We start from the raw sequence: 24995 nt of genomic DNA on the forward strand, positions 1-24995 counted from the left end.
CCGGAATGAAACACTGCTGACAGTGCTATCACATGATTTTCCGCCCAGCGATAAGTCCTTGCAGTTTTTGCCATTGCCCTCCTGCTTCTTGTGCCGCCCTGTCTGTTTACGTGGGCGACTGCCGTGATGTTTTTCCCACTGGATCAATACCGGCTGACCTTGAAGCAGAGGTCTTGCTAAGCTTAGAGCATTATAAAATTACCCTTAGCTCCAGTATATTTATGTGGAGAAAAATCTCCAGACTTGATCACACTCCCTGGAAATTTTTTCCTTGTGTGACTGCTCCCCAGCCTCTCGGGCTGGCCTCCGTGGTCACCAGCATCCAATCCTGAATGCCGAATCTGCGGCCCTCTAGAAGATGAGCACTCTGTAACCACCACAGGAGAGACACCCTTGTCCTTGGATATAGGGTTATCCGCTGATGCATCTGAAGATGCGATCCGGACCATTTGTCCAGCAGATCCCACTGAAAAGTTCTTGCGTGAAATCTGCCGAATGGAATTGCTTCGTAGGAAGCCTCTTTTCCTGGTTTTAGGAGGTTCCTGACTAGCTCGGATAACTCCCTGGCTTTCTCTTCCGGGAGAAACACCTTTTTCTGGACTGTGTCCAGAATCATCCCTAGGCACAGCAGACGTGTCGTCGGGAACAGCTGCGATTTTGGAATATTTAGAATCCACCCGTGCTGTTGTAGCAGTATCCGAGATAGTGCTACTCCGACCTCCAACTGTTCCCTGGACTTTGCCCTTATCAGGAGATCGTCCAAGTAAGGGATAATTAAGACGCCTTTTCTTTGAAGAAGAATCATCATTTCGGCCATTACCTTGGTAAAGACCCGGGGTGCCGTGGACAATCCAAACGGCAGCGTCTGAAACTGATAGTGACAGTTCTGTACCACGAACCTGAAGTACCCTTATGAGAAGGGCAAATTTGGGACATGGAGGTAAGCATCCCTGATGTCCCGGGACACTATATAGTCCCCTTCTTCCTGGTTCGTTATCACTGCTCTGAGTGACTCCATCTTGATTTGAACCTTTGTAAGTGTTCAAATTTTTTTAGATTTAGAATAGGTCTCACCTAGCCTTCTGGCTTCAGTACCACAATATAGTGTGGAATAATACCCCTTTCCTTGTTGTAGGAGGGGTAATTTGATTATCACCTGCTGGGAATACAGCTTGTGAATTGTTTCCCATACTGCCTCCTTGTCGGAGGGAGACCTTGGTAAAGCAGACTTCAGGAGCCTGCGAGGGGGAAACGTCTCGACATTCCAATCTGTACCCCTGGGATACTACTTGTAGGATCCAGGGGTCCTGTACGGTCCCAGCGTCATGCTGAGAGCTTGGCAGAAGCGGTGGAAGGCTTCTGTTCCTGGGAATGGGCTGCCTGCTGCAGTCTTCTTCCCTTTCCTCTATCCCTGGGCAGATATGACTCTTATAGGGACGAAAGGACTGAGGCTGAAAAGACGGTGTCTTTTTCTGCAGAGATGTGACTTAGGGTAAAAACGGTGGATTTTCCAGCAGTTGCCGTGGCCACCAGGTCCGATGGACCGACCCCAAATAACTCCTCTTCCTTTATACGGCAATACACCTTTGTGCCGTTTGGAATCTGCATCACCTGACCACTGTCGTGTCCATAAACATCTTGTGGCAGATATGGACATCGCACTTACTCTTGATGCCAGAGTGCAAATATCCCTCTGTGCATCTCGTATATATAGAAATGCATCCTTTAAATGCTCTATAGTCAATAAAATACTGTCCCTGTCAAGGGTATCAATATTTTTAGTCAGGGAATCCAACCAAGCCACCCCAGCTCTGCACATCCAGGCTGAGGCGATCGCTGGTCGCAGTATAACACCAGTATGTGTGTATATACTTTTTATGATATTTTCCAGCCTCCTGTCAGCTGGCTCCTTGAGGACGGCCCTATCTATAGACGGTACCGCCACTTGTTTTGATAAGCGTGTGAGCGCCTTATCCACCCTAAGGGGTGTTTCCCAACGCGCCCTAACTTCTGGCGGGAAAGGGTATACCGCCAATAATTTTCTATCGGGGGGAACCCACGCATCATCACACACTTCCTTTAATTTATCTGATTCAGGAAAAACTACAGGTAGTTTTTTCACATCCCACATAATACCCTCTTTTGTGGTACTTGTAGTATCAGAAATATGTAACACCTCCTTCATTGCCCTTAACATGTAACGTGTGGTCCTAAAGGGAAATACGTTTGTTTCTTCACCGTCGACACTGAAATCAGTGTCCGTGTCTGTGTCTGTCGACCGACTGAGGTAAAAGGACGTTTTAACGCCCCTGACGGTGTTTGAGACGCCTGGACAGGTACTAATTTGTTTGCCAGCCGTCTCATGTCGCCAACCGACCTTGCAGCGTGTAGACATTATCACGTAATTCCATAAATAAGCCATCCATTCCGGTGTCGACTCCCTAGAGAGTGACATCACCATTACAGGCAATTTGCTCCGCCTCCTCACCAACATCGTCCTCATACATGTCGACACACACGTACCGACATATAGCACACACACACAGGGAATGCTCTGATAGAGGACAGGACCCCACTAGCCCCTTGGGGAGACAGAGGGAGAGTTTGCCAGCACACACCAAAGCGCTATATTTTACAGGGATAGCCTTATAATAAGTGCTCCCTTATAGCTGCTTTTATAAAATCACAATTTCGCCAAATTTTGCCCCCCCTCTCTTGATTTAACCCTGTTTCTGTAGTGCAGTGCAGGGGAGAGCCTGGGAGCCTTCCTGACCAGCGGAACTGTGTGAGGAAATGGCGCTGTGTGCTGAGGAGATAGGCCCCGCCCCCTTTTCGGCGGGCTCGTCTCCCGCTTAAAAATGGATTCTGGCAGGGGTTAAATATCTCCATATAGCCCCGGAGGCTATATGTGAGGTATTTTTTGCCAAAAAAAGGATTTTCATTGCTGCCCAGGGCGCCCCCCCCCCAGCGCCCTGCACCCTCAGTGACTGCCGTGTGAAGTGTGCTGAGAGCAATGGCGCACAGCTGCAGTGCTGTGCGCTACCTTAAGAAGACTGAGGAGTCTTCTGCCGCCGATTCTGGACCTTCTTCTCTTTTCAGCATCTGCAAGGGGGCCGGCGGCGAGGCTCCGGTGACCATCCAGGCTGTACCTGTGATCGTCCCTCTGGAGCTAATGTCCAGTAGCCAAAGAAGCCAATCCATCCTGCACGCAGGTGAGTTCACTTCTTCTCCCCTAAGTCCCTCGATGCAGTGATCCTGTTGCCAGCAGGACTCACTGTAAAATAAAAAACCTAAGCTAAACTTTTCTAAGCAGCTCTTTAGGAGAGCCACCTAGATTGCACCCTTCTCGGCCGGGCACAAAAACCTAACTGAGGCTTGGAGGAGGGTCATAGGGGGAGGAGCCAGTGCACACCACCTGATCCTAAAGCTTTACTTTTTGTGCCCTGTCTCCTGCGGAGCCGCTATTCCCCATGGTCCTTTCAGGAACCCCAGCATCCACTAGGACGATAGAGAAATACTGCTAACAGATGGGCACCACAGCACGGCGCTCCAATAACACTGGTAACAGGTGGGCACCTCAGCCCAAAGCTCCAATAACACTGGTATCAAATGGGCACCTCAGCCCTGAGCACCAATGACACTGGTAGCAGATGGGCACCTCAGCCCGGACCACCAATAATACAGGTAACAGGTGGGCACCTCAGCCCGGAGCTTCAATAACACTGGAAACAGGTGGGCACCTCAGCCCGGACCACTAATAATACAGGTAACAGGTGGGCACCTCAGCCCGGAGCTCCAATAACACTGGTAGCAGATGGGCACCTCAGCCCGGAGCTCCAATAACACTGGTAGCAGATGGGCACCTCTGCTCTGGTAACCGGTATTTACCTCAGCCCGGAGCTCTGCCAATTTCTTATCCATATTGGAGCGAACCCCTAGTTCATCTTGTAGATCTTCAGATATCCGACCCAACTCGTCCTGGTGGCGCTCTCTCAGAAGGGTGAGCTAGAGGAAGGTCGTCATACATTCAGTGACCTTACATTACATACAGGAAGACAGTGGCAGAAGGTGCTCAAACAAACCAATCAGCTTCTAGCTAGACTTTTACAGTGTACTTGATAAAAGGACAGCTAAAAGCTGATTGGTTGCTATGGCCAATTAATCCTACTCCATCTGGCCTCCTACTATGGGCAGCTACTCCAAAGTCACCTGTCCTCATTCTATGGGTAACTGCTCCTACTCCACCTGTCCTCATTCTATGGGTAACTGCTCCTACTCCACCTGTCCTCCTGCTATGGGTAACTACTCCTACTCCACCTGTCCTCCTGCTATGGGTAACTACTCCTACTCCACCTGTCCTCCTGCTATGGGTAACGACTCCTACTCCACCTTTCCTCATGCTATGGGTAACCGCTCCTACTCCACCTGTCTTCCTGCTGTGGGTAACTGCTCCTACTCCACCTGTCCTCCTACTGTGGGCAACTGCTCCTACTCCACCTGTCCTCCTAATATGGGCAACTGCTCCTACTCCACCTGTCCTCCTGCTATGGGCATCTACTCCTACTCCACCTGTCCTCCTGCTGTGGGCAACTGCTCCTACTCCACATGTCCTCCTGCTATGGGCAACTGCTCCAACTCCACCTGTCCTCCTGCTATGGGCAACTGCTCCAACTCCACCTGTCCTCCTGCTATGGGCAACTGCTCCTACTCCACCTGTCCTCCTGCTATGGGCAACTACTCCTACTCCAACTGTCCTCCTGCTATGGGCAACAGCTTCTACTCCACCTGTCCTCCTGCTATGGGTAACTGCTCCTACTCCACCTGTCCTCCTACTATGGGCAACTGCTCCTACTCCACCTGTCCTCCTGCTATGGGCAACTACTCCTACTCCACCTGTCCTCCTGCTGTGGGCAACTGCTCCTACTCCACCTGTCCTCCTACTGTGGGCAACTGCTCCTACTCCACCTGTCCTCCTAATATGGGCAACTGCTCCTACTCCACCTGTCCTCCTGCTATGGGCAACTACTCCTACTCCACCTGTCCTCCTGCTGTGGGCAACTGCTCCTACTCCACATGTCCTCCTGCTATGGGCAACTGCTCCAACTCCACCTGTCCTCCTGCTATGGGCAACTGCTCCTACTCCACCTGTCCTCCTGCTATGGGCAACTACTCCTACTCCAACTGTCCTCCTGCTATGGGCAACAGCTTCTACTCCACCTGTCCTCCTGCTACGGGTAACTGCTCCTACTCCACCTGTCCTCCTACTATGGGCAACTGCTCCTACTCCACCTGTCCTCCTGCTATGGGCAACTACTCCTACTCCACCTGTCCTCCTGCTGTGGGCAACTGCTCCTACTCCACATGTCCTCCTACTATGGGCAACTGCTCCAACTCCACCTGTCCTCCTGCTATGGGCAACTGCTCCTACTCCACCTGTCCTCCTGCTATGGGCAACTACTCCTACTCCACCTGTCCTCCTGCTACGGGCAACAGCTTCTACTCCACCTGTCCTCCTGCTATGGGCAACTGCTCCTACTCCACCTGTCCTCATGCTATGGGCAACTGTTCCTACGCCACCTGTCCTCCTGCTATGGGCAACTACTCCTACTCCACCTGTCCTCCTGCTGTGGGCAACTGCTCCTACTCCACATGTCCTCCTGCTATGGGCAACTGCTCCAACTCCACCTGTCCTCCTGCTATGGGCAACTGCTCCTACTCCACCTGTCCTCCTGCTATGGGCAACTACTCCTACTCCACCTGTCCTCCTGCTACGGGCAACAGCTTCTACTCCACCTGTCCTCCTGCTATGGGCAACTGCTCCTACTCCACCTGTCCTCATGCTATGGGCAACTGTTCCTACGCCACCTGTCCTCATGCTATGGGCAACTGCTCCTACGCCATCTGTCCTCATGCTATGGGCAACTGCTCCTACGCCACCTGTACTCCTGCTGTGGGCAACTACTCCTACTCCACCTGTCCTTCTGCTGTGGGCAACTACTCCTACGCCACCTGTCCTCCTCTTAATATGGGCAACAGCTTCTACTCCACCTGTACTCCTGCTATGGGCAACTGCTCCTACTCCACCTGTCCTCCTGCTATGGGCAACTGCTCCTACTCCACCTGTCCTCCTGCTGTGGGCAACTGCTCCTACCTCACATGTCCTCCTGCTATGGGCAATTGCTCCAACTCCACCTGTCCTCCTGCTATGGGCAACTGCTCCTACTTCACCTGTCCTCCTGCTATGGGCAACTGCTCCTACTCCACCTGTCCTCCTGCTATGGACAACTGCTCCTACTCCACCTGTCCTCCTGCTGTGGGCAACTACTCCTACTCCACCTGTCCTCCTGCTGTGGGCAACTACTCCTACTCCACCTGTCCTCCTGCTGTGGGCAACTACTCCTACTCCACCTGTCCTCCTGCTGTGGGCAACTACTCCTACTCCACCTGTCCTCCTGCTGTGGGCAACTACTCCTACTCCACCTGTCCTCCTCCTATGGGCAACAGCTTCTACTCCACCTGTACTCCTGCTATGGGCAACTGCTCCTGCTCCACCTGTACTCCTGCTATGGGCAACTGCTCCTACTCCACCTGTCCTCCTGCTATGAGGAACTGCTCCTACTTCTGGATACAAATATTCCATAAGCATCAATAATTCTAGTCGTATTAGTTCATTACTTTACCTGTGTGACCACTTCCTGCCGGGACTTGTTCAACTCCTCACACTTCATCCTCCACTTACTGATCTCAGCCTCCATCTTCTCAATGGTCTTACTCAGCAATATCTTGTCTCTTACACGGAAAACAAACAGGAACTGGGTGTGAGAGAGAAGAATGTCCTGATGTATATCGGGATAGGGTGACTACAGGAACTGGGTGTGAAAGAGAAGAATGTCCTGATATATATCGGATAGGGTGACTACAGGAACTGGATGAGGGAGAAGAATGCCCTGATATATATCGGGTAGGGTGACTACAAGAACTGGATGAGAGAGTAGAGTGTCGTCATATATATCGAGATAGGGTGACTACAGGAACTGGATGAGAGAGAAGAATATCCTGATATATATCGGGATAGGGTGACCACAGGAACTGGGTGTGAGAGAGAAGAATGTCCTGATATATATTGGGATAGGGTCACTACAGAAACTGGGTGCGAGAGAGAAGAATGTCCTGATATATACTGTATATCGGGATACGGTGACTACAGGAACTGGGTGTGAGAGAAGAATGTCCTGATATATATCTGGATACGGTGACTACAGGAACTGGGTGCGAGAGAGAAGAATGTCCTGATATATATTGGGATAGGGTCACTACAGGAACTGGGTGCGAGAGAGAAGAATTTCCTGATACATATCGGGTAGGGTGACTACAGGAACTGGATGAAAGAGAAGAATGCCCTGATATATATTGGGTAGGGTGACTACAGGAACTGGATGAGAGAGTAGAGTGTCGTGATATATATCGGGATAGGGTGACTACAGGAACTGGGTGTGAGAGAAGAATGCCCTGATATATATCGGGATAGGGTGACTACAGGAACTGGGTGAGAGAGAGAAGAATGTCCTGATATATATCGGGACAGGGTGACTACAGGAACTGGGTGAGAGAGAAGAATGCCCTGATAAATATCAGGATAGGTGACTACAGGAACTGGGTGAGAGAGAGAAGAATGCCCTGATATATATCGGGACAGGGTGACTACAGGAACTGGGTGAGAGGATACGGTGACTACAGGAACTGGGTGCGAGAGAGAAGAATGTCCTGATATATATTGGGATAGGGTCACTACAGGAACTGGGTGCAAGAGAGAAGAATGTCCTGATATATATCTGGATTGGGTGACAACAGGAACTGGATGAGAGAGAAGAATGCCCTGATATATATTGGGTAGGGTGACTACAGGAACTGGATGAGAGAGTAGAGTGTCGTGATATATATCGGGATAGGGTGACTACAGGAACTGGGTGTGAGAGAGAAGAATGTCCTGATATATATCGGGATAGGTGACTACAGGAACTGGGTGAGAGAAGAAAGCCCTGATATATATCGGGACAGGGCGACTACAGGAACTGGGTGAGAGAGAAGAATGCCCTGATATATATCGGGATAGGGTGACTACAGGAACTGGGTGAGAGAGAGAAGAATGTCCTGATATATATCGGGACAGGGTGACTACAGGAACTGGGTGAGAGAAGAATGCCCTGATATATATCGGGATATATCGGGATACGGTGACTACAGGAACTGGGTGTGAGAGAGAAGAATGTCCTGATATATATCGGGACAGGGTGACTACAGGAACTGGGTGAGAGAAAAGAATGCCCTGATATATATCGGAATACGGTGACTACAGGAACTGGGTGTGAGAGAGAAGAATGTCCTGATATATATCGGGATAGGGTGACCACAAGAACTGGGTGTGAGAGAGAAGAATGTCCTGATATATACTGTATATCGGGATACGGTGACTACAGGAACTACAGAAACTGGGTGTGAGAGAGAAGAATGTCCTGATATCGGGATAGGGTGACTACAGGATCTAGGTGTGAGAGAAAAGAATGTCCTGATATATATTGGGATAGGGTCACTACAGGAACTGGGTGCGAGAGAGAAGAATGTCCTGATATATATCTGGATAGGGTGACTACAGGAACTGGGTGCGAGAGAGAAGAATGTCCTGATATATAGCTGGATAGGGTGACTACAGGAACTGGGTGAGAGAGAAGAATGCCCTAATATATCGGGATAGGGTGACTACAGGAACTGGGTGAGAGAGAGAAGAATGTCCCGATATATATCGGGACAGGCTGACTACAGGAACTGGGTGAGAGAGATGTATGCCCTGATATATATCGGGATACGGTGACTACAGGAACTGGGTGTGAGAGAGAAGAATGTCCTGATATATATCGGGATAGGGTGACTACAGGATCTAGTGTGAGAGAGAAGAATGCCCTGATATATATCGGAATAGGGTGACTACAGGAACTGGATGAGAGAGAAGAATGTCCTGATATATACTGTATATCGGGATAGGGTGTCTACAGGAACTGGGTTTGAGAGAGAAGAATGTCCTGATATATATCGAGATAGGGTGACTACAGGAACTGGATCAGAGAGAAGAATGTCCTGATATATATCGGGATAGTGTGACCACAAGAACTGGGTGTGAGAGAGAAGAATGTCCTGATATATACTGTATATCGGGATACGGTGACTACAGGAACTACAGAACTGGGTGAGAGAGAGAAGAATGTCCTGATATACATCAGGATAGGGTGACTACAGGAACTGGATGAGAGAGACGAGTGTCGTGATATTTATCGGGTAGGGTGACTACAGGAACTGGATGAAAGAGAAGAGTGTCGTGATATTTATCGGGATAGAGTGACTACAGGAACTGGATGAGAGAGAAGAGTGTTGTGGTATATATCGGGATAGGGTGACTACAGGAACTGGATGAGAGAGAAGAATTTCCTGATATATATCGGGATAGGGTGACTACAGGAACTGGGTGTGAGAGAGAAGAATGTCCTGATATATATCGGGATAGGGTGACTACAGGAACTGGGTGTGATATCTGAGCATACTGTGTGAGGGAACACGATGGCCGAAGCATCGCAGCCGTTTTTGGCGTCCCATGCATTGTTTTTGGTGGAATGTGCGTTTTACACAAATAGAAGAATGGAAGTGTACGGATTAAGGCCCTCATTCCGAGTTGTTCGCTCGCAAGGCGAATGTAGCAGAGTTACACACGCTAAGCCGCCGCCTACTGGGAGTGAATCTTAGCTTCTTAAAATTGCGACCGACGTACGCGCAATATTGCGATTACAAACGAGTTAGCAGTTTCAGAGTAGCTCCAGACTTACTCTGCCTGTGCGATCATTTCAGTGCTTGTCGTTCCTGGTTGACGTCACAAACACACCCAGCGTTCGCCCAGGCACTCCCACCGTTTCCCCGGCCACTCCTGCGTTTTTTCCGGAAACGGTAGCGTTTTCAGCCACACGCCCCTGAAACGCCGTGTATCCGCCCAGTAACACCCATTTCCTGTCAATCACATTACGATCGCCGGAGCGAAGAAAAAGCCGTGAGTAAAAATACTTTCTTCATAGTAAAGTTACTTGGCGCAGTCGCAGTGCGAACATTGCGCATGCGTACTAAGCGGATTTTCACTGCGATGCGATGAAAAATACCGAGCGAACAACTCGGAATGAGGGCCTAAGTTGATAGAGACTGTGGGTACTCTGTGGCCTTCATCTGTGACTTTGGGCCTGATTTACATAAATCTCAGATGTCTAATGATCTGCAGAGACGCTCGCAGTGCAACATCGCTGACATGCTGCTGGCGATTGGCGGCGCCGATAGTTTATAAAAAATAGGGGCGTGTCATTTTCTGAGCGTTAAGAAACCAATGGCTACCTCCGTGGATGCAGATCCAATGTCCACGCAGTCTTCACAGAGAAGCGGTCAGTGTACAAAGATGCAGCGGCGGGGACATTAGCATCCACCTCTGTACATAACTTATCCCGTGCCGCAGCCCGGCGCCTCTGGTACAGACTGAGTGGTGTTTCGCTGCGTCCGCGGTGCGTGTAAATCGCTACACTGCACCGCTTGGCGCTGCTCACTCAGGTCGAGCGTCTCGGGCTGAATAGAGGTTTGAGGTATGAGGGCACAGCTCTACACATATAAATAATGGTGGTCTTCCATCCACTCTGGGGTACACCGCTGACTGGGTACAGAAGCCAAGCATTGGGGCTGGATACTTACTCTCTCTCCTTTAGCAGGACCTTCTGGCTCTCGTCCAGTCTCAGTCTCAGGGCAGTGATCTTGGAAGCGTCCTCATCGCTGGGGGCCAGGTCATCCCAATGTCGGGGTCTCGGGCTGCGAGACAGGCCCCCGTTCTGCTGCTCCAGGCTGCTCTCTATGTCAGACTCCTGCACAGACAGTAAGTACATTGGCCGCTGGACACAGCAGTGTATAATGCGGCAAAGGCGGAAGATTATAAAGCTCTCGCCCCCGGAGATAAGCTCCATCTCACCTGGCCTTTGGTGGGTCTGTCGGCATCCACATCACGCACAGGCTCTTCTCTCTGCTGATCGCCAGCCTCTTTCCCCTTCAATCTCTCCACCTCCCTGCGCAGCTGCTCCGTCTCAGTGGCCGCTTCTTGCCTCTCTCTCTTCAGAGCGCCCAACTCCTTGCTGAGGACCTCGAGACGACCGCGAAGCTGAAGGCCTTCCTCCCTGGCCTTGTTACGCTCAGCTCTGACTTTGCTCCACTTCTCTCTCCAGTTGGCGGTGCAGTCCGACCACCAACGCATGGTCTTCTCCATCTGTGAGGCCCTTGCCCTGGCCTCCTCCAGTTCTCGCAGCCGCAGCTCTTCCCGACTCTCCCAGTCTCCCGTAGGCACAGAGATGGGGGCCGGGGAGATTGGAGACGGTGGCAGGCTCTTTGGTGAAGGGGTAAGAGAGTCTGGATGCCGCATACGCTCGGGCTGCGAGCTGTCCAGGCTGCAGAGAAGCTCATTGCTTTGTAGCAGCAGAGAAGAGTCTATCAGCTGGGGGCTAGGACCACTACTCTGACTCATATTGGCCATTTATCAGGGCGATGTACAGCTGGGTAACACACGCCTAAAGGGGGACAGGCTCCTCTAATCAGAGACACTGCCCCCCCTGAGTCTGGACACAAGCCTAGCTATGGGCTCCAACACTGCACTATAAAACGCTGCCAGTGTCCTATTCCAGACGTGGACTCCGTTCTGTGGCTCCGAGTCGATAGCGTTCAGATCAGTCCTGCAACAGAGACAGCACACGTTACTGATGGGGAAATAATATATACACAGTATCACAGAGGGCGAGATACAGGAGTGCGGTCATTGTGCTATTATTGTGTCACCCATTATGTCATTACTATGTCATTTACTAAGCCAATGTGGAGGCTCCCAGGAAGGCCAGGGTGAGGCACGAGGTGTTCTGTGGTCAGACTGGAAGACTAGGGAGGCCACACTATACTCACATTGTGCATATACAGAGGTGCTACGCTCACATTGTGCATATACAGAGGTGCTACGCTCACATTGTGCATATACAGAGGTGCTACGCTCACATTGTGCATATACAGAGGTGCTACGCTCACATTGTGCATATACAGAGGTGCTACGCTCACATTGTGCATATACAGAGGTGCTACGCTCACATTGTGTATATACAGAGGTGCTACGCTCACATTGTGTAGATACAGAGGTGCTACGCTCACATTGTGTATATACAGAGGTGCGACGCTCACATTGTGTATATACAGAGGTGCGACGCTCACATTGTGTATATACAGAGGTGCGACGCTCACATTGTGTATATACAGAGGTGCGACGCTCACATTGTGTATATACAGAGGTGCGACGCTCACATTGTATATATACAGAGGTGCGACGCTCACATTGTGTATATACAGAGGTGCTACGCTCACATTGTGTATATACAGGAGTGCTACGCTCACATTGTGTATATACAGAGGTGCTACGCTCACATTGTGTATATACAGAGGTGCTACGCTCACATTGTGTATATACAGAGGTGCTACGCTCACATTGTGTATATACAGAGGTGCTACGCTCACATTGGGCGGGATGTATTAACATACATCGCCGCCCCTCGCCGGTTACCGCAGCGATGTTGATCGCATATGTACTAACATATGCGATCAACATCGCGATGCGGTGACGGAGGCCCCCCGCGATACCTGTTAGGTGGTCTGCGGGGGGTCTCAGTCACCTCCCCGGGGTCCCCACACTGGCTAGATGCCGGGAAGCAGCAGCAGGCTGCCCCCGGCACCTCCTCCTCCCCCCTGCAGCCGGAAGGACGTCCGGCTGCGTTGCTAGGGGGAGGAGGACACTACTTTCCGGGTCCAGGGCAGCCTGGAGGAAGGTAAGCCAGGGGGAAGGGGGGTCGGCGTCTGCGGCGGGGGTCGACGGTGTCGGCGGGTTGCGGCGGTCGGCGAAAAGAAGCCCATAGGCTTCTATAGGGTTTCGCCATCCAGAGATGGCGAAACCCTGGACGCCGAAAACGCTGCGGTAGGGTCTTAGTAAATATGAAAATGCGGTAAAACCCCCGTTTTCGGGGGTTTTACCGCATTTTTGCTTTAGTACATCCCGCCCACAGTGTATATACAGGGGTGCTACGCTCCCATTGTGTATATACAGGGGTGCTACGCTCCCATTGTGTATATACAGGGGTGCTACGCTCCCATTATGTATACACGGAGGTGCTACGCTCCCATTGTGTATATACAGGGGTGCTACGCTCACATTGTGTATATACGGAGGTGCTACGTGTCACACATGGTATGCACATCAGGATACTCTATGTCCATGTTCTCACACAAAGGCTGAGACCACAGATAGGCCTCACAGTGTACCTCTGACCTCCCCCCACACAGTGACCCCCCAATCCCCTGGTCCCCACTCCTCTCTCACAACCAGGGAATACACCCATCATCACAGCGTGTCACTCAGCGCCTGCAACTAGGCCTCACAGTGTACCTCTGCCCCCCCCCCTCCCCACACGGTGACCCCCCAATCACCTGGTCACCACTCCTCTCTCACAGCCAGGGAATACACCCAGCACAGCATGTCAGTCAGCACCTGTAACTAGGCCTCACAGTGTACCTCTGACCTCTCCCCACACACAGTGACCCCCCAATCCCCCGTCCCCACTCCTCTCTCACAGCCAGGGATACACCCATCACAGCGTGTCAGTCAGCACCTGTAACTAGGCCTCACAGTGTACCTCTGCCCCCCCCCCCCCAATACACACACACAGTGACCCCCCAATCCCCCGTCCCCACTCCTCTCACAGCCAGGGAATACATCCATCACAGCCTGTTACTCAGCGCCTAGAACTAGACCTCACAGTGTACCTCTGACCTCTCTCCACACAGTGACCCCCCTCCCCCCAATCACCTGGTCCCCACTCCTCTCTCACAGCCAGGGTATACACCCATCACAGCATGTCAGTCAGCACCTGTAACAAAGTCTCAGTGTACCTCTGAACTCCCCCCACACTGTGACCCCCCCAATCACCTGGTCCCCACTCGTTCTCTCACAGCCAGGGAATACACCCTGTCACCCAACACAGCATGTCAGTCAGCGCCTGTAACTAGTCCTCACAGTGTACCTCTGACCTCCCCCCACGCAGTGACCCCCCAATCCCCTGGTCCCCACTTCTCTCTCACAGCCAGGAAATACACCCATCACAGCGTGTCACTCAGCGCCTGTAACTAGGCCTCACAGTGTACCTCTGACCCCCCCCCCCCCCCCTACACACACAGTGACCCCCCAATCCCCTGGTCCCCACTGCTCTCTCACAGCCAGGGAATACACCCATCACCCAGCACAGCATGTCACACAGCGCCTGTAACTAGGCCTCACAGTGTACCTCTGACCTCCCCCCACACAGTGACCCCCCAATCACCTGGTCCCCACTGCTCTCTCACAGCCAGGGAATACACCCATCACCCAGCGCCTGTAACCAAGGGTGACAATTCTCTGCAATCTGGGGGGCTGGTAACACAAAGCAGCTTTTCTAGACAAATAAAACAAATTTTCCTCCCTGGAACATTATTGTGGTTTGGACTTGTGTGAGCACATTCTATATATGGAATCATTAAACCCCATGTTAGAAATCCATGCTTTGCTATTTGGTGGTCTCTCAGAAAATACACCATTATTTCATATACTGAGCGTCACAAAATAAAGCGTTATTCCGTATACTGAGCGTTATTACGGAACTACGAAGTACGGCGTTATTCTGTACAGTGGGCAAAGTAATATAGGGTTATGATGTACAGTGGAACGGTGTAATGTGTATGAACATTTTATATACATACATAAAGAGGTAGCCAGTAAATAATATATGGTGTAGGGATATATATACAGCGGTGGGGTGTAATAATACAGGGTGCAGGGATATATATACAGCGGTGGGGTGTAATAATACAGGGTGTAGGGATACATATAGAGCGGTGGGGTGTAATAATATAGGGCATAGGGAAATATATACAGGGGGGGTGTAATAATACAAAGTATAGGGTGTGGCCGGAGGACCCATCGGCCAGTTGGTTAATGGCGGCCACGGCACGTAAGGGGTTAACCCTTAAGTGTCAGGCACCATTTTGAGGACAATAGGCGCTTGGTGCCACTGTTAAATGTACTCACAGCGCCAGGCGTGGACTGTTTAAAAATATGTTTACTGATGTGTTTTAACATGCCATATGTACTGCTCTGTGCACAGCTGTAGGATTGCATGTTTACATGTATTTATATTTAAGATGTGGTCACATGTATTTTAAAAGGAAAAATGCATTTACTATATAGGACTGAATAAGACTCTCCTACCTTCTGTGACTAGGAAATGGGATGCTAATTGCTCTCTCCTAGCAGATCGGGTGAATGACGAAACCTTTTAATGTTGGACAGTGCCCGGCAGGTAAATGCTGGGAGTGTGAATATGTAAAGTGGTATAGGGATTGGTACCTGTATTTATTTATGTAGCTGGTTTGATTGATACACGAATCCTGAGTATATGTAGGAAGGATGAGGAACATTTGTTTGAGAAATCAAATACAAACCGTATTTTGAAGCTACAGTGTGTGATAAATGTATCATTTGAAATGTAAACTGCCAGGTGGTAAGGAATGGAGTTTAAATGACACCAAACTTAGTGTGTGACAGGAAGGAGGAAATTGCTTCATGCACTTATATCCTTTTAAAATGTAATTTATTTATATTTTGTAAGATATCCTGATTGGATGGAAAGGACTCAGGGGGGGAACTACCCCCTGAGGTGCATTGTGGTTTTACTGTATAAAAAGAGGAGGCCTGTGAGCTTCAAAGGTGTATTATACCATTTTCACTCTGCTGTAACATCTGCTGTATTGCTGAGTCTTTTTTAAGACTATTTTGGGCAAATAAAGGTCTTCTGCCTCAAGACGACTGCTTCATCTTGTGACCTGCAGGGCTAGGTGAAACCTAGCTCCATTTTCCATCTGTCCGTCTCCAAACTCCACCTTCCGCCTGCTACTGTGTGCTGTGCTTAGGCAAGCGATGATTGGGGGATTAGTCAACACTACACAGGGATGGTAAGACAGCGTGTCGACGCATACAGAGCAGAACCGTGGTTCCAGACGCCACGGCATATAGGAGTCTGGTGGTGACAGCGTAGTACCCGCCCACTGCGCAGTGGGTGAAGTCAGTAACAGGCGGTTACTGACTGTAAGCGGGAATCCCCTATGTGGCCAGGTCCCGTGTGACCTTATAACTCCATTCTGTGACTGGGGACGGGACCGTCCAGTCACAGAAATTGGGTGGCACAGTGGTGGAATAATCCCAGGCAGCTTTTCGGTCACCCAATTGGAGAGGCCAAGTTACTCAGGAGAGGAGTAACTGCAGCGCAGGAGAACACACAAGATGGCGGACTTCAGCGGAATGTCTAAGGACGATCTGGAGATCGTGTGTCGGCAGAAGGGTGTGGATATTCCTTTAAGCGCATCCAGAAGCGTTATGAGGGCGGCACTCGTGAGCTTTGAGGAGTCCCGCCGGGCGGAGGTAGAGAGCAATGAGTGCGTCGTCATCGAATAGTACAGCCCACCAGTGGATCTCCGTAAGGAACCGGTGAGACCCACAAGCCCTGCCACCTCTAGCAACAGCTATGTTTCCCAACATTCCCTAGCAGGGCCAGGATCTCAACGTCCCAGGGTGGGCGACACGGATACCCTAGTAGATTGGCTAGCGGATTTGGCGGAAAGGGCAACAGAGCAAGAACGCATGCATGTCATTCGGAAATGTGGCATGCGGAGCGGCCATCACAAGCTGTGGTACCCCGGGAGCCGTTGCCTGCTGCTGCACACAGAACTACTGCGCCACTGCTTGGACTGCCTAAACCTCCCAGGTAGCGTCCCCTTCACCCCAAGAGACTGCGGGACCAGGAGCCAAATCGTTGGTACATGATACGCTGGTTTTCATGCTTGAATTTGGGGGGGGGGGGAGGGGAGGGAGGGGGTGTGGCCGGAGGACCCCTCGGCCACATGGTTAATGGCGGCCACGGCACGTAAGGGGTTAACCATTAAGTGCCCACCGACCGTCACTTTGAGGACAATAGGCGCTTGGCACCACTGTTAAATGTACTTATGGCGCCAGGCGCGGACTGTTTAAAAATATGTTTACTGATGTGTTTTAACATGCCATATGTACTGCTCTGTGCACAGTTGTAGGATTGCATGTTTAAATGTATTTATATTTAAGATGTGGTCACATGTATTTTAAAGGGAAAAATGCATTTGCTATATAGGACTGAATAAGACTCTCCTACCTTCTGTGACTAGGAAATGGAATGCTAATTGCCCTCTCCTAGCAGATCGGGTGAATGACAAAACCTTTTAATGTTGGACAGTGCCCGGCAGGTAAATGCTGGGAGTGTGAATATGTAAAGTGGTATGGGGATTGGTACCTGTATTTATTTATGTAGCTGGTTTGATTGATACACGAATCCTGAGTATATGTAGGAAGGATGAGGAACATTTGTTTGAGAAATCAAATACAAACCGTATTTTGAAGCTACAGTGTGTGATAAATGTATCATTTGAAATGTAAACTGCCAGGTGGTAAGGAATGGAGTTTAAATGACACCAAACTTAGTGTGTGACAGGAAGGAGGAAATTGCTTCATGCGCTTATATCCTTTTAAAATGTAATTTATTTATATTTTGTAAGATATCCTGATTGGATGGAAAGGACTCAGGGGGGGAACTACCCCCTGAGATGCATTGTGGTTTTACTGTATAAAAAGAGGAGGCCTGTGAGCTTCAAAGTTGTATTATACCATTTTCACTCTGCTGTAACATCTGCTGTATTGCTGAGTCTTTTTTAAGACTATTTTGGTCAAATAAAGGTCTTCTGCCTCAAGACGACTGCTTCATCTTGTGACCTGCAGGGCTAGGTGAAACCTAGCTCCATTTTCCATCTGTCCGTCTCCAAACTCCACCTTCCGCCTGCTACTGTGTGCTGTGCTTAGGCAAGCGATGATTGGGGGATTAGTCAACACTACACAGGGATGGTAAGACAGCGTGTCGACGCATACAGAGCAGAACCGTGGTTCCAGACGCCACGGCGTATAGGAGTCTGGTGGTGACAGCGTAGTACCCGCCCACTGCGCAGTGGGTGAAGTCAGTAACAGGCGGTTACTGACTGTAAGCGGGAATCCCCTATGTGGCCAGGTCCCGTGTGACCTTATAACTCCATTCTGTGACTGGGGACGGGACCGTCCAGTCACAGAAATTGGGTGGCACAGTGGTGGGATAATCCCAGGCAGCTTTTCGGTCACCCAATTGGAGAGGCCAAGTTACTCAGGAGAGGAGTAACTGCAGCGCAGGAGAACACACAAGATGGCGGACTTCAGCGGAATGTCTAAGGACGATCTGGAGATCGTGTGTCGGCAGAAGGGTGTGGATATTCCTTTAAGCGCATCCAGAAGCGTTATGAGGGCGGCACTCGTGAGCTTTGAGGAGTCCCGCCGGGCGGAGGTAGAGAGCAATGAGTGCGTCGTCATCGAATAGTACAGCCCACCAGTAGATCTCCGTAAGGAACCGGTGAGACCCACAAGCCCTGCCACCTCTAGCAACAGCTATGTTTCCCAACATTCCCTAGCAGGGCCAGGATCTCAACGTCCCACGGTGGGCGACACGGATACCCTAGTAGATTAGCTAGCGGATTTGGCGGAAAGGGCAACAGAGCAAGAACGCATGCATGTCATTCGGAAATGTGGCATGCGGAGCGGCCATCACAAGCTGTAGTACCCCGGGAGCCGTTGCCTGCTGCTGCACACAGAACTACTGCGCCACTGCTTGGACTGCCTAAACCTCCCAGGTAGCGTCCCCTTCACCCCAAGAGACTGCGGGACCAGGAGCCAAATAGTTGGTACATGATACGCTGGTTTTCATGCTTGAATTTGGGGGGGGGAGGGAGGGTGTGTGGCCGGAGGACCCCTCGGCCACATGGTTAATGGCGGCCACGGCACGTAAGGGGTTAACCATTAAGTGCCCACCGACCGTCACTTTGAGGACAATAGGCGCTTGGCACCACTGTTAAATGTACTTATGGCGCCAGGCGCGGAATGTTTAAAAATATGTTTACTGATGTGTTTTAACATGCCATATGTACTGCTCTGTGCACAGTTGTAGGATTGCATGTTTAAATGTATTTATATTTAAGATGTGGTCACATGTATTTTAAAGGGAAAAATGCATTTGCTATATAGGACTGAATAAGACTCTCACACCTTCTGTGACTAGGAAATGGAATGCTAATTGCCCTCTCCTAGCAGATCGGGTGAATGACAAAAGCTTTTTGATATTGGACAGTGCCCGGCAGGTAAATGCTGGGAGTGTGAATATGTAAAGTGGTATGGGGATTGGTACCTGTATTTATTTATGTAGCTGGTTTGATTGATACACGAATCCTGAGTATATGCAGGAAGGATGAGGAACATTTGTTTGAGAAATCAAATACAAACCGTATTTTAAAGCTATGTGATAAATGTATAATTTGAAGTGTAAACTGCCAGGTGGTAAGGAATGGAGTTTAAATGACACCAAACTTTGTGTGTGTGACAGGAAGGAGGAAATTGCTTCATGCACTTATATCCTTTTAAAATGTAATTTATTTAATTATATTTTGTAAGATATTCTGATTGGATGGAAAGGACTCGGGGAAATTCAGGGTCCCGTGTGACCTTAAAACTCCATTCTGTGACTGGGAACGGGACGCGAAGCGGCGAGGGTGTAGTAGGGATATATAATACAGGGTGTAGTAGGGATACATATAATACAGGGTGTAGGGATACATATAATACAGGGTGTAGGGATACATATAATACAGGGTGTAGGGATACATATAATACAGGGTGTAGGGATACATATAATACAGGGTGTAGGGATACATATACAGAGGTGGGTGTAATAAAACAGGGTGTAGGGATATATATATAATACAGGGTGTAGGGGTTTATATACAGAGGTGGCGTGTAATAAAATAGGGTGTAGGAATACATATATATACAGGAGGTGGGTGTAATACTATAGGGTGTATATATAATACAGGGTGTACGGATAAATATATACAGAGGTGGATGTAATAAAACAATGTGTAGGGATATATATATATATATATATATATATATATATATATATATATATATATATATATATAACATAGGGTGTAGGGATACAGATACAGTGTGGGGTGTGATAATACTGGGTGTAGGAATATGCATATGAATGTGCAGTGGGGTGTAATTATACAGATATATTGTGGGGTGTAATAATACTTGGTGTGTATGTATATATATATATATATATATATATACATACAGGGTGTAGGGATATACAGTATATACAGCGGTGAAGGGGGGGGGGGGGTGATAATACAGGGTGTATATACCTTCCTCTCCCCGGGTCTCCGCCGCTCCCAGTCCCCCTGGTGCAGTGATAGGAGCGGAGGAAGCGCTCAGCGCTGATGCCGGGACTCACGGAAAGTTGCCCGAAAACTTCCTCACTTCCCTTCGGAGGATGCGGGAGCCCCGCCCGGCCTGAGCGTACTTCCTCCCGCCGCTGGCAGCCCGCACCGACCGCCCCCCGTCCCCGGGGCCTCTCCTCACCCCACCCTACCCCGGAGCCTCGACTCTCCTCATCCCACCCCGGGGTCTCTCTCCATCCCGTCTCCGGTGACGTGCGGGGCGGGAGAGTGTGTGCGACATGCGGGTCAGGAAAGTGTGTGTGACGTGCGGGTCAGGAGAGTGTGTGTGGCGTGCGGGACAGGAGAGTGTGTGTGATATGCGGGACAGGAAAGTGTGTGTGATATGCTGGACAGGATGCAGGACAGGAGAGTGTGTGATGTGCTGGACAGGAAAGTGTGTGTGATATGCTGGACAGGATGCAGGACAGGAGAGTGTGTGTGATGTGCGGAACAGGAGAGTGTGTGTGATGTGCTGGACAGAAGAGTGTGAGTGCAGTGGAGTCTGTGATATGCTGGACAGGAGAGTGTGTGATGTGCGGGACAGGAGAGTGTGAGTGCAGTGGAGTCTGATATACTGGACAGGAGAGTGTGTGTGATGTGCGGGACAGGAGAGTGTGAGTGCAGTGGAGTCTGTGATATGCTGGACAGGAGAGTGTGTGTGATGTGCGGAACAGGAGAGTGTGTGTGATGTGCGGGACAGGAGAGTGTGAGTGCAGTGGAGTCTGTGATATGCTGGACAGGAGAGTGTGTGTGATGTGCGGGACAGGAGAGTGTGTGTGAAGTGCGGGACAGGAGAGTGTGTGTGAAATGCGGGACAGGAGAGTGTGTGTGACGTGCGGGACAGTAGAGTGTGTGTGATATGCTGGACAGGATGCAGGACAGGAGAGTGTGTGTGACGTGCAGGACAGGAGAGTGTGTGTGATATGCTGGACAGGATGCAGGGCAGGAGAGTGTGTGTGATGTGCGGAACAGGAGAGTGTGTGTGATATGCTGGACAGGATGCAGGACAGGAGAGTGTGTGTGATGTGCGGAACAGGAGAGTGTGTGTGATGTGCTGGACAGGAGAGTGTGTGTGATGTGCGGGACAGGAGAGTGTGTGTGATGTGCGGGACAGGAGAGTGTGAGTGCAGTGGAGTCTGTGATATGCTGGACAGGAGAGTGTGTGTGACATGCGGGACAGGAGAGTGTGTGTGATGTGCGGGACAGGAGAGTGTGAGTGCAGTGGAGTCTGTGATATGCTGGACAGGAGAGTGTGTGTGATGTGCGGGACAGGAGAGTGTGTGTGACGTGCTGGACAGGAGAGTGTGAGTGCAGTGGAGTCTGTGATATGCTGGACAGGAGAGTGTGTGTGATGTGCGGGACAGGAGAGTGTGTGTGATGTGCTGGACAGGAGAGTGTGAGTGCAGTGGAGTCTGTGATATGCTGGACAGGAGAGTGTGTGTGATGTGCGGGACAGGAGAGTGTGTGTGATGTGCTGGACAGGAGAGTGTGAGTGCAGTGGAGTCTGTGATATGCTGGACAGGAGAGTGTGTGTGATGTGCGGGACAGGAGAGTGTGTGTGATGTGCTGGACAGGAGAGTGTGAGTGCAGTGGAGTCTGTGATATGCTGGACAGGAGAGTGTGTGTGATGTGCGGGACAGGAGAGTGTGTGTGATGTGCGGGACAGGAGAGTGTGTGTGAAATGCGGGACAGGAGAGTGTGTGTGACGTGCGGGACAGGAGAGTGTGTGTGATATGCTGGACAGGATGCAGGACAGGAGAGTGTGTGTGTGTGATATGCAGGACAGGAGAGTGTGAGTGACATGCGGGACGGGAGTGTGTGTGACGTGCGGGACAGGAGAGTGTTTTTGACGTGCGGGACAGGAGAGTGTGGGTGACGGGAGAGTATGGGGGACGAGAGAGCGTGAGTGACGTGCGGGGACGGGAGAGCGTGAGTGACGTGCTGGACGGGATAGCGTGAGTTACGTGCGGGGACAGGAGAGCGTGTGTGACATGCTGGACAGGAGAGCGTGTGTGATGTGCGGGACGGGAGAGCGTGTGACATGCTGGACAGGGGAGTGTGTGTGACATGGAGGACGGGAGAGTGTGAGTGACGTGCGGGATGGGAGAGTGTGGGGGACGGGAGAGTGTGAGTGACGTGCGGGACGGGAGAGTGTGGGGGACAGGAGAGTGTGAATGACGTGGGGGACGGGAGAGTGTGGGGGACAGGAGAGTGTGAATGACGTGGGGGACGGGAGAGTGTAAATGACGTGTGGCGCTCGGGAGAGTGTGAGTGACGTGGGGGACGGAAGAGTGTGAGTGAAATGCTGGATGGGAGTGTGTGATGTGCTTGCGGCAAGGCAACAGGGCTGAGCACACCCATGGGGGGATCAGCCTAGCCGGCTCCCTGTGCGGCGCTAGTTAACCCCCGTAGAGGGCAGCGCAAAGTGCTGAGGTCCAGGTGGTTCGCTCCCAGCGCCACAGCATTACCAGGTGGCCCTGCATCATGTAAGCCCCGGTGCAAAGGGAGAGCCAGCTCACTGCACCCAGGGAGAGTCCTAACAGTCGGACTGCAGGGCTAGGGGAGCTGAGCGCTGGGCACAGTATGCAAGCACTACTGTATAAACTGCATAAATGTAATAGTGTGTGTGCAGCACTGAGCCAGGCAAGCAGATCCTGGGCTGCAGTGCTGCACTGTGTAAACGCCTATTGCAGGGCACCAGGCAATAAACATGTTTGAAAGGTATGCTAACTATATTTCTCTGACGTCCTAGTGGATGCTGGGTACTCCGTAAGGACCATGGTGAGTAGACGGGCTCCGCAGGAGACTGGGCACTCTTAAAAGAAAGATTAGGTACTATATCTGGTGTGCACTGGCTCCTCCCTCTATGCCCCTCCTCCAGACCTCAGTTAGAATCTGTGCCCGGCCAGAGCTGGATGCACTTAGTGGGCTCTCCTGAGTTCACTAGAAAAGTCATATGTTTTATTACCTTTGTTCTTATTAAAATTGAGTTACACTATTGCGGTTTCTCCTATCTCTTCTTTTTATACATTGGAGATGAAGAATTAATATCCCTCTGAACCAAAATTGAAGAAGGAGTTGGAGAACCGATGACTCAACAGAAAGAATAAGGGAAATTACGTTTTTTGGGCATTTTCTTGGAACTACAAACTGTGAACTCATCTTGATTCACCTACACAGTGATTTCACCCTATCACAACAGGAGATAGCGCAAAAACCACACATTCTCCTTTTAAACTATATTTTGGTCCTACAGGTGGGCTTAGAGGTTTTTGCAGCTCTCCGTTTGAAGCACCAAATTTACACTTGTTTTTTGTATTGGCCATTTACCTGTATTTAAATTTGTTGTTGCATCATGTTGGGATATCGTGATAAACGAAAATTGTTAATTAATGCACTATTTGATGCAGACGATGGGGAGACGAGATCTCCACAAATAGATGAAGAAATTAGAGAGAATCTTAAATTGTTAGAGAATATATTATGTAAAGAAAGTAAAATATGGTGGGAATTAGTAACCCTGGAAAAATACATATCTGAAGGAATGATCCCAAAAGGACTAAAAATTATTAAAATAGCATCAGGCAATAATGAGAAGGAATCCTTTTTAGAAAAATGGGACAACATTCTAAAAGAATGCTCCATTTCCCTAATCAATCTTATAGTGGGGGAAAGGAAGAAAGATCTGGAAATCTTGGAAAAAGAGATTGAAGACCTCACTACTAGGATTCTACCCTATAGATCAGTAGAAGGATATGCAGATATTGAAAGAGAAATGGAAGCACGGATTATAAGAAAAGAAAGAGAAATCATCCTAAGAAAGAAGAGAAAATATATTAGAGACAAAGAGGTGTTATGATTCCTGTACTCCAGACCGGAGGAGATCTTATGGCAGAGGTCTGAGTACAGGGAAAATAAGCTGGTTGTGGGAGCAGGAGAGCCTAGTAACCCCTGGCACCCTAACTCCGTTGTCTCGCCCGTGTTATCAGAAATCCCCTGCGAGACTATGGTTGCTTGAGCCCATGGCAGCCGCGTTCGAAGGGCGGATTATGTCTGCCCAACCCCGATGCCCCCGCAGGTCTTAAAGGGAGACAAGGGGAAGTCCGAGAGAGGGTGATAACAAGGGGCCCTCTGACTAAGCAACCAGGCCAGGGGTTACAAGCTAACTAACTTAAACCAAAGGTATGTGCGGACTAGCCGCCAGGGAAAAGGACAACCAAAGATCCCCTGATCCGTTACTCCTATCCAGCACCGCTGGATACCAGAGTGGATCTGTGGGAGCGGAATCCTCCGCAAAAGCTCCAGAACACAAGTAAACTAAATAATAAACAGTAAGCGGACAAGCCGCAACACACGGCTGAGCCGCGACTCACGAACACCACAAGAAGTTAAAGGTGCTCGGTCAGACTCCAGGAACAGATGACAAACTTCCG

At 50.2% G+C, this 24995-nt stretch overlaps 1 protein-coding gene across 1 annotated transcript in view; it reads right to left on the reverse strand.

The window, feature by feature from the left end:
• Positions 1 to 20821, reverse strand: part of CCDC102A (coiled-coil domain containing 102A) — a 34715-nt gene extending 13894 nt beyond the window's left edge. Inside the window, exons 1-5 of the mRNA XM_063945800.1 lie at positions 20488 to 20821; positions 11042 to 11792; positions 10771 to 10937; positions 6681 to 6789; positions 3889 to 4005 (exon numbers count right to left, since the gene is read on the reverse strand). Of these exons, the coding sequence (XP_063801870.1) occupies positions 3889 to 4005; positions 6681 to 6789; positions 10771 to 10937; positions 11042 to 11596 (948 nt within the window). The 5' untranslated portion in view covers positions 11597 to 11792; positions 20488 to 20821. The remainder of the gene's footprint in view (positions 1 to 3888; positions 4006 to 6680; positions 6790 to 10770; positions 10938 to 11041; positions 11793 to 20487) is intronic.
• Positions 20822 to 24995: the final 4174 nt, after the last annotated feature.

This window comes from Pseudophryne corroboree, chromosome 11 (genome assembly GCF_028390025.1).
Source record: "Pseudophryne corroboree isolate aPseCor3 chromosome 11, aPseCor3.hap2, whole genome shotgun sequence".
NCBI lineage: Eukaryota > Metazoa > Chordata > Amphibia > Anura > Myobatrachidae > Pseudophryne > Pseudophryne corroboree.